The following is an 18,141-nucleotide window of genomic DNA, read 5'->3' on the forward strand; positions in this document are numbered from 1 at the left end:
GTCAAGATTAGTACCGGGTCTGTGGAAACTATCATTCATGACCATTTGCATATGCAAAAGGTGTCTGCCAGATGGATTCCCAGGTTTCTCACGCCTTTCCAGAAGCAAGAACGCGTCGAGTGCTCGAGGGTGAATTTGGAGATGTGCCAAGAAGATGAGTCAAAATTTTTCAAAAGACTGATTACACAGGATGAAACCTGGGTCCATCACGATGATCCAGAGACCAAAGCCCAGTCAATGCAGTGGAAGCACCGTGACTCACCCCCTCCAAAGAAGGCAAGGGTGCAGCCCTCCGCTGGCAAGGTCATGCTCACAGTCTTCTGGGACCAGGACGGAGTAGTGATGACAGATTTCCTGGCAAAGGGTAACACAATTGCAAGAGCCTATTATGCTTCACTTTTGAGGAAATTAAGAGAAGTTATCAAAATTAAGAGGCGGGGCAAGATCAGCAAAGGCATCCACCTCCTGCAGGACAACGCTCTGGTCCACAACTCGCTTGTCGCCAGATCAGAAGCACAGGCGTATGGCTATGAACTCCTCCCCCATGCCCCTACTTTCCTGACCTTGCACCCTCTGATTTTCACCTCTTCCCAGTCATGAAGTTGTTTTTGAAAGGAAAGCGTTTCCCAGATGATGCAGCCTTGATTTCTGAAGTCACGTTCAGGTTGGAGGACCAAGCTGGGGTCTTCTACAAAAACGGTCTCCAGAGCTGCATCAAACAATGGGAGAAATGAGTAACTCTGGGTGGTTCCTATGTAGAAAAAGACTAATAACTGTGCCAAGTTTCGTTGCTCTACTGCTATGGGAAGTGGGTCAGGGACATTACTTATTGAACGCCCCTCGTACTTGCTGAGTTTCTATGGGATACCTTTCCATAAATTCTCATAACACACCATATACATATTTACATAAATCATCAGTAGATGATATATATATATATATATAAATCGTCAGTAGTTCATATATCTGAAACAGGACATTCTAAAGCGTTAGAGCAGTGATATATTTGAGGGGAGGAGAGTTAAATGTTATAACCAGTCATTGAGTGAACATTGGGTTTGCACCTATAAATGGTCACTCTATACTGGCTGTAACATTTAACTTCATTATATATATATAAGTGTGAGTGTATGTGTATATATATATATATATGTGTGTGTGTGTGTGTGTGTATGTATGTATATATTACATACACATTTATGTGTATAACATGGAATTTGTAATGTTTTAGAGAAAATAAATTATCTCCCTTGGTTTAAAGCGTTGAAGTTTTTAAATTTCTTTGGAGTGCAATCCTCCAAGTGTAAGCCTGTTGGATTTTCATGTGTGAATGGGGATCAAAGGTTTAATTTCTTTTCTTTTTCTTTCTTTTCTTTTAGCTAACAACAAAAGAAAAGTCTGTAAAGCATTAACAATTAACTCATCGTCGTATTTAATGTAAGAAAATATCTCTGCTTAATAAAACCATTTGTTTATGTGAATTAATATTTCCTCTTCCTTTTTATATTAAATTCGATCCAATTAGTAAAAAAGAAAAATTACTCCTAGCCCTTTTTAATATAGTCAATGCAATAGTCCATTGCATGAGGTTACATGGTGTGGCATGGTTTTTTTTGTTTTGTTGTTTATTTTTAAAATATAATCGAGACCTTTGGAAGTATGCTGTGCGTGAGAAAACCCGGCAGGACAAGTGAGACCATAACCCGTGGCCTCTACCTGGGATGTAGCCAGCCCACTTATGCATACCTTTCCTTCTTGGGACACAAAACTCTACTTGCAAAGACCTGTTGAGGCAAGTGAAATCGAAATCGATCAAAATCAATGGAAATTGTAGTTGTGATACCAGTGCCGGTGGCACATAAGAGAACCATCCGAACGTGGCCGTTGCCAGCGCCGCCCCGACTGGCCTCTGTGCCGGTGGCATGTAAAAAGCACCATCCGACCGTGGCCGTTGCCAGCCTCGTCTGGCACTTGTGCCAGTGGCATGTAAAAAGCACCCACTACACTCACGGAGTGGTTGGCGTTAGGAGGGCATCCAGCTGTAGAAACCTGCCAGATCAGACTGGGCCTGATGAAGCCTTTTGGCTTCCCAGACCCCAGTTGAACCGTCCAACCCATGCTAGCATGGAAAGCGGACTTTAAACGATGATGATGATTATGATGAATTTAAGTGTTAGAAAAATCCATATTCATGCTTGAGTTCCCCAAAATATGTTATTTTCAATTCAGTTATCATATAATTAGTAAAATGGGGTCAGCATTAGTTTTTATAAATTTTAAAATTTTAAAACATTTTATGTTTAAACTTTGCAAGTGGTTCTTTTTTTTTTTTCTCTCTTGGGACCATGATGTCAAAAATATTAAAAATCTTTGATCTAATGTAATTTCATGTTTTAAAAAAATGTCTATAGATGACTTAAACAACATTACTTTTAGAAGTCAAATCTACCTACACATGCTACAAGTAGATCACAAGTAGAAAACATTACAGATCTTTTCGGCTTGAACGGCAGTTTTTTAACATAATTTCTAGGTAACTAAACACTTTTAAACTTCGTATACTGGTAGAATGTGTTTATAAAACATCTTTTTCTCTTGGCTTTATTGGGAAAATTCTATAGTTTGTAAGATATTTGTTGTTTTTTTTCTTCAATTTCTGCAATTTCAACCAACCAATGACGTCTATTGAGGTGAAAACATTCTGTGCCGTATGAATATGTCCCTCGTTTAAGAAACAGATTGGGTTTATTTACATTTGTGTAGAAAAAAGATACCCTTCCCCCCTCCTAACCCTAACTAACCCCAACCCTAAAACAGATTGAAATGCAATAGATTGATACTAGGGTCATAATTATGGGTGACAATTTCATATGACACCGGTAGAAAAAACTGCCGTTCAAACCGAAAAGATCCAACATTACATCTGATTTTCCCACCCTTTAAAATTATTAAAATTTTTAGTTTAAACAATTACACATTGTTTCTTATCATTTATCCTAATTCAAACTAATATATTTAAATACTTATACTACTATAGACAATCTAATCGAAATTAGTAAACAAATTCTATTATTTAGATGATATAATTTAATGTTAGAAATAATGGTTTTGACAGTACTAAAGATTCTAGGCAGGCAGAAAGTTTAGAAAACTACAGCTCTCTCTCCCTCCCCCCTCTCTCTTGCTCTTTCACAGACACTCACTGACTATATATATATATCACCTGTACCCATATCACCTCCATTGATGTGGCTGTTGGATGTTACTATGCACCACTGATCACAATGTGCTTTCAATACTTTCTGGATTGTGCCATTATTTTCCTTCTTGGCTTCAATCATCTTACTAAATTATCTTTGAATACACACACACACATATCTCTGTACATATAGATAGATAGATAGATAGATAGATAGATAGATAGATAGATAGACAGACAGACAGACAGACAGACAGACAGACAGACAGACAGACAGACAGACAGACAGACAGACAGACAGGCAGGCAGGCAGGCAGGCATGCAGATAGATATATATACATGGTGAATGGGGCATCGTGTCCCATACAAATTGCTCCAAACTTTGGAATGTCACCCTCGCTGTATATGGCTGAGCATTATCCTGATTGTCACTTTTCTTCTAGCGCAGGTGTTGATGAATGGCTGAATGACCAAATCCAAGCTTCCCTGCTAGTTCCTCAACAGTTACAATGGGATTTTGTTCCATCAGGATTTTCAGGACATCCTTGTGGAGCTCTACAGAACTTCCAGGACAAGTCTCATCTTCTAGGCTGTAGTTTCAAGCTCAAAATTTCTGGAACCACCATTGACACTGGCTTACGCTTATTGTCCAATCCCCATATTCTGCATTAATAGGTTCAGCCTTGTCACACAGTGTGGAATGTTGAATCTGCTAAAGAATTACTGTAAGAGTACACGTTAATTTAATGAACAAGCAATTCAATTGACCGGCCCCCGTGCTGGTGGCACATAAAAAGCACCATCCATTCATGTCCGTTGCCAGCCTTGCCTGGCCCCCGTGCCGGTGGCACGTAAAAGCACCATCCGTTCATGGCCGTTTGCCAGCACCGTCTGGCACCTGTGCGGGTGGCACGTAAAAAGCACCCACTACACTTGCGGAGTGGGTGGCGTTAGGAAGGGCATCCAGCCATAGAAACACTGCCAGATCAGACTGGGCCTGATGCAGCCTTCTGGCTTCACAGACCCCAGTTGAACCGTCCAACCCATGCTAGCATGGAAAACGGACGCTAAATGATGATGATGATGATATATAAACAAGAGGTAATGAATGAAGTAGATAAGATCTGGGCTACATATGTTTCATAGCAAGTGGAACCTTGGAAATGGTAAATATCCAAGTGAGGTGTATACTGCAGGCTACACTTCAGGCCAAGGATATCTTGATTAAATGAAAGTTTACACTGTCACAAAGAGGAGTGTCTTAACGCTCCATGTGTTAACATGCACCTCCTTGTGACAATGTAAACTTTAATTTAATCAAGATATCCTTGGCCTGAAGAGTAGCCTACTTCTGAGGTTCCACTTGCTATGAAACATATATAGCCTGGATCTTATTTACTCCATTCCTTAATTCTTGTATTCTTATTCACATACCCGGTGACCCTGGTTGCCTACCATGAAATATGAAAAGAACTCTTTTCAATTTATCGTACTTCAATAAGAAAAAATCTACAACCTTCCGTTTCAATAAACCACTATTGTCCCTGAAAGTTGTTTTTTTATATTTACTATGGTTTGCTTGAAGTTAATTTTCTTCCTACACTTCAGTCCTTGGATCTTATATATATATATATATATATATATATATATGTGTGTGTGTGTGTGGTGTGTGTGTGTGTGTGTGTGTACATATGTTTGTATATATTGAGTCATCCCATAAATATTGCGGTTTTTTTCAATTGCATGAACTAAAAGTCAGAGGGGACAGAATAAAGTACCTGCATCAACTTGCAGCTATAAAAGCAGGTAGAAATTTTACCTTGCCCTTATTCTTAGTGCAAGTTTTGAAGAGTGCAGTTCGATTTTAACAGTTATTTTTTCAAAGCTAAAATAGAAGTGACAAAGGAGCATATTTGGCATATTTTGCTTTATGAGTTCAATAAAGGCAACAACACAACAGAAAGTACGAGGAATATTAATGCAGTATATGGGGATCAGATAATAAGCATAAGCCAGTGTCAGTGGTGGTTCCAGAAATTCCAAGCTGGAAACTACAGCCTAGAAGACAAGACTCATCCTGAAAGATCTGTAGAACTTGACAAGGACGTCTTGCAAACCCTGATGGAACAAAATCCCATCATTACTGTTGAGAAACTAGCAGAGAAGCTTGGATTTGGTCATTCAACCATTTATCAACACCTGTGTGCCATTGAAAATGTCAGCAAATTGGGTCAATGGGTTCCTCAAAACTTTCCAAGCCTAACCGCATACAGAGAGTGTATGTGTGCTCTTCTTTGCTGTCACATCTCACGAATGAACCATTTTTGGACCAAATAGTGACTGGTAAAGAAAAATGGGTTCTCTATAAAAATGTTAAGTGCTAAAGACAGTGGATAGGGAAAGGAGAAACACCAGCACCCCAAGCTAAAGAAGGTCTTCACTCACGTAAGGTGTTGTTATCTGTTTGGTGGGATGTGAAAGGTTTAGTCTACTTTGAACTTTTAGATATATCTGTGTGTGTGTGTGTGTGTATAGTAAGAAAAGGGAGGGAAAGAATTTCAATCATCCCCCACATGGTGTGTTGTAATGCAAAAAAATATGGGATATTGATGTAAAGATTAATAACATCAAAGGAAACCCAGAATGTCTCTTCATTAGTTGTTTTTGGTAGACATTTAAGCATATCTAGCTCATCTTCTAATGAAACTTTTCATGTATTTCAGCAAGGGTTTCAATAGGATGTCTAGAAAGTTGCTTAGGCAGTGGGTTTCACAGCCTGAGCCAGCTATAATAAGAGTTAACTTTAAATCATCTGGTGCTAGGATATTTATGTATTTGTTTGGTGATCATTTGCAGGCTTCATTAATTATCTTGCTCTTGTGTATTTTAGGTAAGCTATAAAAAAGGCTAGGTTTACATTTAAAGTTTGTGATATAATCTATTTCTTTTTCTGTCAGGAAAGGAGTTTACAATTAAAACCAACTTCATTTGTGCATCTGAGAATTTAATTTATGTTATAACATGTTCAGGTTGTGGACACAACTATATAGGATAGACAAGTATATCACTTAGATGGAGAACCACACTACATAAGGAACAGATCCAGTTCCTAAGGTATGAACACATAGAGAGATGTACAGGGAATCTCCAACCAAATTTCAGTTTTCCACATCTACCAGTGCAAAAGAACAATTTCTGTACATGAATGTTTAAATAAAGAAAATTTATTTATTAAAAAATACAGAACATGCCTAAATATGAATCCATTACCAACTTTGGGCTCAGTATATATTTTAATTCATGATCATATATACATCACTGTACATATTTCATCTCACTACTTTAGCTTATGGGATTTTGTATGTTTATTTATCCCACCCCAAAAGTGAGCAATTACCTCCCCTGTCCGAAGTAATAACTATCACTAATTACCTCCCCTTAGATTTTTCTACTTGTTGATTCATGCACAAACTTTCATACAAGAACATAGACTAAAATATTCTTAAGAAAAAGCAAAATTACAATAATTTCAATGTCCTGATTAGTGAAAGCAAAACTGGTCAACAACCACAATACTCTTTCATTTAAAATATATTGAAACTATGTAAGCTGTGTGCATTTTCCTTCTTTTATTACATATATATATGAAAGCATACTAATTTTCTACTAATTATTGAGAGGAAGCAGCAGTAGTTATGACTTGTTTTTTATTATCCCTCCTAGATTGACAAGATCCTGTTTTAACAACTATAGAATGGTATTTACTGAGAAAGAAATGTTTGTGTAAAGTATTTAGAGTTGGATCTAGAGTCTGAAATTCATTGAGGACTGTAAAAGGGTCTATGTGTATTAGATGGAGAAATATAGCCATTGTTGAGGCAGAGTCAAGAAAAAACTGTCTTTGGTTGTAGTGTGTTGCCAGCTGGCTGAACAGCTTTTAGAGGAAGAATACACACTAGAATGTTTATGTGTAGCAGCAGTAGGACCTTCCTAGATGCATGAAGAATGCTCTAAATTGGGGCTACAGTCGAGTTTTTGTAAAGGGCCAGCAACTGATCATGGTTAAAGCCTAGCCTTTGGCTTTCAAATATGGCAATGACCTATATGTGAGATTGTGAAATGGTTTTGAAAGCTCTAGTTGTGTTGTTCATAGTCAAGAGCCTTACTTTTTTTTTATAATAGTACTGATTGTCTTTGTATTATTGATGAAGATATGGTTGAGAAATTTTCATTGGAAGATTTTTTTGTGGATCTCTTTTGATGGAAGTTGTGGATATCTAGCATTAGGTTCTGTGCAGATTACTGCTGTACAAGAGGAGGGCACACATTACAGAACTTTAAAGTATTCCATAGACTATGTGATGGGAGAGAGCTGGATCATAAGAGGGATGAGTCTGTGAAACATGTTTAATGTTGTTATCTTGAACGAGAATGAGAATATGATTTTCAATGAGATCACCAAACACAAGGATGGCTACATCATTAAGTAATGTGGGATCATTAACATGGCATAAAATGTTCTTTACTATAGTTTACTATAGACGTACACACACTAAACTATATTTTCATTCAATTATTTGATTTACAAAAATTTAAGATTATCATTTTTCTCCAAGTTACCTATCGTAAATGACATCTTTTACTACCACCATCACAACAACGACGTCACATTTTGTATGTGTTCACACACACACACACACACACACTTACAGAATTGATAATATTGAAAACAGTAAAACGTACACACACGAAGTTCAAACAAAAAAGAAATGTAGTCAACACAGGTGCAAAACATACTTTCTGTAGCATAGTTATGCTGTGAAAAGGTGGAAAGTCACCAATTTAGCAAAAGTTAGTATGCATCACCATGTAAGAAAGTACAGAAAATCAACATTTATTTGGAACATGTACTAAATGCTATAAAATTCATAACTGAATGAATGTCAAGGTGAAGAAAGTGAAAGTCCAAGATAATTCAGAAGGCATAATTCAATTTTTCATACAAAATTAATTTATCTGACAATTTTGAAATGAACACTGAACCAAGTGTATAAAAAGGAAGATGTTTCTGAACTGTGTAACATTATAGGCTGTAGAATAAATACTGACTAATGTAGTAAAAAGGTTGTGCGACATTGTGATGAAGAATACAAGGACTGTTAAAAAGACATTATCGTGAAACTGGTTAGAAGGAGTGGAATAACATTTCTGTAATTATAATGAAAGAGCTGCTGAGGCTTTCTACTTTGCCAAGTTTCCAAATTTGTTATAATAACCAGAATATTTTTTTTCAGATATATTTGTGAGTATTGTAAGTGGTGTAAAATCAGCCAAATCTTTATGCTGGTAGTACTTGAAAGTGAATGTTGTTGTTTGTTTGAAGTCCAGGTTGCAAGTAACTTTCAATATTGGCACATTTCACTGTTGGGTGGGGGGAAGTTACATACATAAATTAAGAAACACATACACACACACGGACATTAACGCACACCTGAAGCCTATCTCTGTCTCTGTCTTTAGATGTGTGTGTGTGTGTCAGTTGTCACAAAAATGTATGTATACTGACAGATACACACACCGTCACGCACATATACTTATCAGTCATCAGCCAAACGTATGTAACGAACATGTGAACACATACAAAATGTGACGTTGTCGTTGTGATGGTGGTGGTAAAAGATGTCATTTACGATAGGTAACTTGGAGAAATTTTTTGTAAAGCAAATAATTGAATGAAAATACAGTTTAGTTGGTAGCCAAAAGCTTACTGAATCTTTTGATACCCTATACGTCAAAAACAACAACTCGGTTTTGGAAAGCATAAAGAACATATGCACACACACTCTTTTATATATATAAGATGATTATTATTATTATTGTTGTTGTTGTTGTTGTTGTTGTTATTATTATCATTATCACTATTAAAGTAGCAAGTAAGCACAAGAGACAGAATGCTTTGTGATTTTTTCATATGGTTTTACATTTTGAGTTCAAATTCTACCAAGACTGACTTTGTTTTTCATTCTTTCAGGGTCAATAAAATAACTACCAGTTGAGCACTAGGGTTGATATAATCAACTAGCTCCCTCCTTTCCCAAAATTTAAGGCCTTATGCCTATAATAGGAATTATTATTATTATTATTAGTTGCCAGCTTGAACAGATTTATTTCTTCGCACTATTACTGGTTGTGTCTGGATTACAATCATTTCCAAGACAATTTTTCTTTTTTTTTTACTGAATTTGGATTTATTTCTTGTTTTATGTCATGTCAAAAACTTTTACATGGCAAGTTTTATTTCATTGATGTTCATAGAGACACACAAACTCTTTTTGAACACTCTCATTGACTTTCTTCATAATGAAGTTAAGCAATAGAGGCAATGCTCCCCTAAACAAAACTGAAATTAGTAACACTGTAATTGTATACCAGAATTATTACAAACCTGGGATCTTTTCGGTTTGAACGGCAGTTTTTAACATAATTTCTAGGTAACTAAAAAATTTTAAACTTCGTATACTGGTAGAATGTGTTTATAAAACATCTTTTTCTCTTGGCTTTATTGAGAAAATTCTATGGTTTGTAAGATATTTGTTGTTTTTTTTCTTCAATTTCCGCAATTTCAACCAATCAGTGACGTCAATTGAGTTAAAAAGCATTCTGTGCCGTATGAATATGTCCCTCATTTAAGAAACATATTGGGTTTATTTACATTTGTGAAGAAAAAAAAATATACCCTTCCCCCACCCCTAACCCTAACCCTAAAAGAGATTGAAATGCAATAGATCGATTCTAGGGTCATAATTATGGGTGACAATTTCATATCACACTGCTAGAAAAAACTGCCATTCAAACCGAAAAGATCCCTGATCTGCCAAAATTCTCTTCCATCAGCCTTTTAGAGGGGGTAACAAAGAATACATTAATAGCATCAATATCACCAGTCTTTGGGAGCTGACAAAAACCATGATCAGAAACCTTTCCTTGAGACCAATCTAATTTTTTTTAAATGGTTGGCTTCAAAGATGAGTACTCCCATATTCAAATAACAGAAATGAACATTTAAAGTGGCTGAGTATTCTAGGGACTCGTATACCTATTTCTTTACTACCCACAAAGAGCTAAGCACAGAGAGGACAAACAAGGACAGACAAACGGATTAAGTCGATTACATCGACCCCAGTGCATAACTGGTACTTATTTAATCGATCCCGAAAGGATGAAAGGCAAAGTTGACCTCGGCGGAATTTGAACTCAGAACATAGCGGCAGATGAAATACTGCTAAGCATTTCACCCAGCGTGCTAACGTTTCTGCCAGCTCGCCGCCTAGGGACTCATATACCCTTAATATAATTCTCAGGCTGAATCAGGGTATGATAAGATACAATCAACCCTCTTCAGTTTCACTTGCAAGAGTTGGGTGGACTAGCAGCTACAGCTGAAGGTCACAAGGAGTGGGATCAAACCCAGGATCTTGTAATTGCAAAGAAAACTTATTAATCACTCGGCCATGCCTGCATCAATGCTTCCTAATTAATAATGTAGAACAGGGGTCCCCAACTACTATGTCATGGACCAGAACCAGGCTGCACAGAAAGAATCAAATTTAAAATTTTATTTCTATTTTATTGACTATCATAATCTGCAGGGTCTTTTTGCATTACATAGGTATTATATATGTGATAATTAAATAATATATTATGCACTTTATTGTGCTTCTTCTGTTATGCATGTGGTCTCCTGGCTTGTGGTGCAAAAAAAGTTTGGGTCTATTGATGCAGAATTAAGTGTCTTGATGAAGAAGAGAAAAAAATGCATCACCTTCAGCCAGTTGCTTCTGTCTTAAAGAACATCTCTCTATATATAAATGGCAAAATGTTTGCGTGTGTTTCCTTTATACAAATCCACAACTTTTCAGTTAGAGAGCTTGCACTTTCTATGGTCATTCAAAACCGTCCAAGGGTGGTCATGCACATCTTTACATTTCCCCAGTCACCCTGCAAAACCATTAAAAAAATCAATAGAAGTGACTTTTTTGTGAATTTTGTATCCAAAACCCAATCAAAATGCCCGAAACTTGATACGCCAATTGAATGCCAGCTAGCTGTATGTGATTGGTCGGAGATTTGGACAGTATTCACGTATATGTGAGCACTCAGCTGTATATGCATGCACTAGCACTATGTTAGCCATTAAGCATTTAAATTACTCTGACAAATGTAATGCTTATAGTGTCACTTTGTTTTGAATTAATTGCATGTTATCTTGTAGCTTCAAGGTTTCTATGATGTGATTTCTTATTTTTAATATGGCATTGCAGGATAGGTGTGAGAGTCTGGATCTGGTCAGTCAGGGTGAATATTTTTGCTGGATATGGCTGGATTAAAAGCTAAAGAGTTAATTAGTTACTTAAAAGTATTAGTGATTATTTATTCCCATGAAGGCTCAAAATATTAACAGAAAGAGCCTGAAAAGAAAAAAATACAAAAAAGATGCAGGTGTTCAAGAAGGTGATGATGACAATGATGATGATGATGATGATGATGAAGAACCCTCATATCTGTTTTAGTGTCAGAATGTCAAGTTATCAGTTGATTCTCTTCATGTTAGTTTCCTATTGCATGTCAATATTCAGTGTCACTCTAAAATCAATGTTTATAAAAAAAAAGATCGATTTTTTTATTCATTATATATTTTACTAAAATTTTTTTTTTTAGATAAAAAAGAATACTGGATCTCTAGACAACCAATAAATATATAGCAAGATCATATAAATGTAGGTTATTTGCACTGGGAATGTAATTTCTTGCAGACTAATGCAAGTGCACCAACTGATCTGTGATATTTAATTATAATAAATCAGTGGAAAATAATAGATTTTTTTTTCCTTATTTGATGTTCAACATGGGAAACAAAAGAAAAAAACAACAAAACTAAGAACGAAAAGAAACAAACAAAAACGAGGTAGGAGAGAGAAAGCTAGGATAGGAGAAAGTAAATTTTTGTCAACTACAAAAGAATTATCTTTTATATGAGTGTAAGAGCAAGAAGATTTGTTATTTAGGAACAACGAAAGAAAAAATAATAATAATAATGATTGATTGCTAATTAATCAAGCTACTATGTTAATTTTATTTTATTTTCCTAGCTTTAAGTAAATTGGAATGTATTATGAAGAAGAGCAAAACATTTTTTTGTTGTTTTTGTTTTTTTTTGGCATCTGCTAAAAGTTTAGTGTAACTCTTTAATGTATGGAGGTAGCAGCAATGGCGCAGCAGCAAGAGAAAGTTAGAGGACTTTACATGAAATCTGCTGGCGATTCTACGGCACAAAAGGATACAAATTTGGATAAATCTGTTGAAAAGACTCGTAAAGGTATGTTTTTCCCCCTTTGTTAACTTCATCTCGACACTAGGATTTTACCTGTGTGATTTTTAAAATTCATCAATGCTTTTTTATTTTTTTTTCAAAAAAATCCAGTTTTTGTTTGTTTTTTTTCTGTCTGCTGCGCGTTGTTTTCTTTTTTTTTTTGCTTTTTGATATGAAAACAAACAAAATCGAAATCAGAAATTATAGTTTATTTCATTAAACAACACGTTTCTAATACCTAAACTTTTATATCTGTTTCTGTAGAGAGTGGACACTTTCAAAGGCAAAAATCGAAAACCTTTATTCTTAATCATCTGTTGTTGGGTTTTTGCTATTTATATATATATATTAGATCTACAAAGTCTTAGTTTGTTGTGTGAGAAATGAGGGATCAGTTTGCAACGCAAACCAAGTAACAAACTAATCCCCGTCTTTATAACCAGCAATTGTAAACTTAACCATTTTTCTTCTCTTCCTGCGCAGCTTCTTTACGCAACTTGTAGGTTTGGAAGATTTTTTTTTTTTTTCACTTTCTTGTTTTTACTTATTCTAGTGTCTAATGTTTCTTAGTTCTGGCTCTTCTTCACTAAACGCCACTATCCACATATTACAATTTGGCAATCTTCTAACTTACGGTCTACCTTTTTGCTTCGTTATCTCCAACCGAAAATGAAGTTTTCTCCTCAACGTGTTTTTCTTTAGGTTTCGACTCGTAAAGATAGCAACATGACCCTTATCAATAAAGAATGGTAAATAATGAAACCTTATAAACAAACCATATAAAGCAACGATGTGGAACTGTTCTGTTATAAACCATAAAGATATTAGACGAATGATTGTATTGCTTGGGGTGTTTTGTTTTTTTCCAATCCTTTATTAAAAACAATCACAATATTTACACCCTTTTTTGCTTCTTTTATGTTGGTTCTATATATTTTGGTTGTGTCTTTTGGATACTGGGACCCGATATTTTGAAATGGGCTTTGTCGAAGTTTATGTGTAAATATTTCTTATGTGTAAATGTTTCTTTAAAGTCAATTATTTTCGTCCCATCTACCTGCGGGATACCATCCGTCTTCGTGATATCCATTCCAGTTACATCTTCATTTTCTGACGAACATTTTAGTCTGCATACACAGAAATACGTGAGAATAGAAACCTTCATCTGCAAAATATGTATCTAATTATAGTTTTTAAATCTAATTCCACACTTGAGTCTGGAAGCTGAGAGAGAGACTGTTGCCAGAGACTAGAATAGTTTTGAAATATTCTCATCTCGCTATGATTTTCTTAACCGTTTTCTTTCCTATATGTGGTCGTTCGAATTGGTAAAAAATAGCAGCCAAATTACCGTAAATCATACCCTCCAGTCTTTAATAAAGGAATGTCACATTGGATAATGTACCTAATCATAAAAGAAATTGAAAAAGGCAGTCATCGCCGGAATGCTTTTGACCATAGGTCTCTCAATCAAGGTTGACTTGGGGCTAAACTATAACTGTTTTTTCTCCCCCTAACTGCTCCCATTTCGCCAATGGTTATAGGAACAGTTCTTTTATTTGTATAAGGAAAGGTCGTTCTGTTATCTTCAAACGAAGGCATAGACGCCACAGTTTACTTATTACTTTCTTAAGATGCCCCTCCCCACTTGTTCAATTAAAGGGGACAGACACAAAGTTTATTATTCTTCCATGATTTTATTACGTTTTTTTTTTCTAGGAGAAAGTGAAACCTCATGAAGTATATAAATGACTCATTTTATAAAGATGTTTCACCATGACAGTTTACCGAGGCGAGAAAACAACGAAAGTATTAAAACAAACTGCAAGCGGTATTCTCGGACAATGCTGATAGAAACAGATACTTGGTCGATGTGTTCAGTGCATGAATCGAACACACACTCACATTTAAATGTATTTTAATGTTATTCGTGTTTATAACCTTTACAGAACAATGAATCAAAATCATTGAATGTACATGATAGTTATAGATTGGTAGATAGAATGTAAAAGAGATGAAGAAACCAGTATCTTCTCGCTTGTGTTGGCATTTTGCCTTACATGTTTTTTTTTTCATGTATTTGTATAGTTTTACTCGCAGACTTTGGCAATAACTAAAGTTGGAATCTCATAGAAGTTGTTTTCATGTCATCACTAGTACCATCGTTTCTACCTCTCAGATTTCAATTTCTCCCTAAACTCTTTGAAATCAAAGTAGTGGGAATTCGGTTTATTTTTCTTGTTTAAAAGTACACACGCTCGACGATGTTAAGTAATAGTTTTGATATCGAAAATACAAGTTAGTAGTAGAGAGAGTGTTTGGAATATTACACTGTCTGGTTCTTGGCAGAACACAAAGAAAAAAAACAACAACAACAAAAAAACAAAACTACCCCCCCCCCAGCAATCTATTATTAAAGACAGTTGCTAGAACATTTCTTGGAGCAGTTACTGTTTTTGTTATTTATTTTGTGTTGTTGTGGTGGAAGAAGAGAATATTACTAATTAACCCAACACCTTTTTGTTTTTGTTTCTTTTAGAACTTGGTTTGTTTTTCGCTGGAGTTATTATATTATATACTAGCTATGTTATATTGAAATTCTAATTTCCAATAAATATATATATATATATATATACACCAATACCTTTCTGTTTCCAACAGCTGATTCAAGATGGAACAGTTTACACATGTGGAACCTTGGTTGTTGTTTTAACATGGCTATTTATTTTCAGAGAAATAATTTACAAAAGAAAGAAAGAAAGAAAAAAACTAGTTTTATATCATGGAGAAGATAAGAGGTAAAATTGAATAGTATGGATTTTTGCCCTACGTGCTTACTACGACTGGCATAATACTTTTTAGAAGACTACATAACTGTTGTTGGTATTAACGTACTTTACCATCATTTGAAGAGAGAGAGACGAGGAGAGAAAGAGAGGTTCTAAGTTGCAGTTTGAAAGTTATGATTAATTCTGGCAGCTATTTTTAAATGCACCCTCCCAAAAAACCGATGTTAATGGGTGATGACTAATGTTTCATATTAATTTCGTTAGAATGTTTTTGGTTTGGTTTTGTTTTGGAAAATATTAATTATTTTTGATTTTCAGTACATATTCTGCATGTAACGGCAAGAAAATAGGAAATGTAGTTTCTTTGTTTAGGATATCATGGTAATGTTAAAGTCTGTTTATGAACGGGATATATGAATGCGAGAGTCTGCAAGGAGGATTATTAAAACTATTGAATGTATGTATGGATTCTCCCGTTCCTATTATTCTGTATGGAACCCCCAATCTGCCATTCCTGTTATTCCATTTATAGGACAGGGCAATCAATAATGGAAAACTTACACCGATAGTGTCAATCACTCGAGCTATGTAGTATCTCAAACTGCTGAAAATAACAGCTAAATCTCTTAGATCACATCATCCCACTGTTTTAGAAAAGAACACTTTGGATAATGTACTCCCGGGTGAACTTTATGTAGGGAAAAACGGATTTGGGATACCTTTGTTTATAGACCTATTATTCGATCAGGACCGACTAGGCTAAACAACAACAAATTACTTTAGGTTTCATTCTTCTCTTCAGTTCAGATAATTGATGTATTTCAGTAAATTTTGTTTTCCCACTGGTATAGATGAGTAATATAGTAGCGTCTATTGCCAGCTGGGATCGATTTTTTGTTGTTTAAGGGGAGGCTTCATACTCCCTATTGACGATTACAGCACCACTCAGCTTTGTTTTATTGTCAGTCTTTTTTATAAACTTCCCTCCATTACACCATACATCCTACATACTAGGTTTTATGGGAATTGTATAGACATTATGCGATGGGTAAGCGCTGCATCCCCCCACCACCATATACACATCTTTCTTGGAAGAGGAGGAGGGGATAGCGACCCCTTCTGTTCATCAAATTGAAACTTTTTTTTCATTTAAACAAAGTAAAACGTAATCTTTTAAAAATTTCGCTCGTCATCACAGCATTTCGTCTTTTTAACCGTTCTCTTTCAATATCCCCTTCTTCAAGGATAATAACTACTCAAGTATGTTTGTTACAGTTATAGCTGCCCTTTTTCTGCAATGAGATATTGTAAGAAATTTGAGTTGCTTAGAAAGTAACCCAATTTATCTCTGTATTAAAACCCCTAACTGCATCAAGATTACTGCTAAGGCACTCAACATACATTGAATAGTCATGGCTACAGATGCTGATCTCTAAGTTTCACAACTACCAACATAGGATGCAGTGTAAAGTGCTCTAGATTATATAACTGATGAGATGAGATGCTCGATAGTGTACGGGCGTGAATTAAGGTTATGGTGACTTAGCTTTTCATACTGCCTCGAGTCAATAGACTATATTGAGAAAGGTACCTTATTTTAACTAGTTATACGAGAGGATCAATGTAAGTACCTAAAAAAAGAAGAAAGTGTAGCTTATGTACTCAAGAGAGATTACTACTGTGAGCATTATAACGTGAATAGATGGTACATTTTTTGTAGATAAGTGTATAAATATACTAAGTGATGTATAAGTTAGAAGTAGAATGACAAAATATGAATTAGATTTCATACTGGAATATATTATTTCATCTGTGACAAAGAATCAAGAGATACAAAGTTTCTATTCTTTTATTAGCTTTATTCATTGGACTGCAGCCATGCTGGGACATCACCTCTAAGTATTTTAGCTAACCATATCAACCCCAGTACTTATTTCTTGATCTGTTTATTGAATGGTTATCTTTTGATAAAGAGATGCAACTTGGCACATGACTCAGTTTCTACAAAGCAATTATAAATGGATCTGTCATCAATTTCAACAATGAGTTTTACAGTTGTTCAATCAACTGATCTGCTTACTCATTGAATTACAATGCAAGTGGCTGAATATTCCACTGACTTGTGCATTTATGTAATATCACAGTATGTCTGGACCATCCAACAAGCTTTGATATAGATTCCATCTACTCAATTTCACTTGCAAGACTTCAGTTGACTTAAAACTATAGTAATAGACGCATACCCAAGGTACTAAGACAAGATCAAACCCAAGGCCCCATGATTGCAAACCAAACTCTTAACCACTGGACCCTCCCTGCTTCCAAGTTATATAAATATACATCTTCTTCAATCCCTAGCTGGCTACCAGATGGGGTGGCTGTCCGCTCAACCAATGCATTGCTATGGGTGTCATTCCACACTTGGATGGTGTTATTCCAATCCATGGCACTGACCTTGGTGTGCTTGAGGTCAAGGCACTGTGACTTCAGGTCTTCCTGAATTTGTTTTGCCCATGTCTTCTTTGGTGCTCTGCGCTGGACTCTCCAGTGGGTGAGTTACTTCTGCCACAAAAGTTGATGTGGTAGTCTTCCAGTGCTCATCTTGCAGAAATGGCCAAACCACTGTAGCCTGTGCTGCCAGACTTGGTCTTCAATGGTCAACTGTTGCTGCCATTGTTCTCAGATGTTGTTTGAGATTCAGTTGTGTAGAAGATCTGAGGAAGACACTACATTTGGAACACCTTGAGCTTGTTCAGGTCTTGTTTGAGCATGATTCAGTTCTC

At 35.7% G+C, this 18,141-nt stretch overlaps 1 protein-coding gene across 3 annotated transcripts in view; it reads left to right on the plus strand.

Annotated features, from left to right (window-relative positions):
* The first annotated feature begins 12,424 nt into the window (after positions 1–12,424).
* LOC115212815 (telomerase-binding protein EST1A-like) overlaps positions 12,425–18,141 on the plus strand; it is a 97,252-nt gene continuing 91,535 nt past the window's right edge. For 2 of the 3 annotated variants that reach the window (XM_036504162.1, XM_036504163.1), the window contains exon 1: positions 12,425–12,575. In XM_036504162.1, the coding sequence (XP_036360055.1) occupies positions 12,452–12,575 (124 nt within the window). In that variant the 5' untranslated portion in view covers positions 12,425–12,451. The remainder of the gene's footprint in view (positions 12,576–18,141) is intronic. The other variant, XM_029781548.2, reaches the window with a different exon arrangement.

Source organism: Octopus sinensis, linkage group LG6 (assembly GCF_006345805.1).
Source record: "Octopus sinensis linkage group LG6, ASM634580v1, whole genome shotgun sequence".
Lineage (NCBI taxonomy): Eukaryota > Metazoa > Mollusca > Cephalopoda > Octopoda > Octopodidae > Octopus > Octopus sinensis.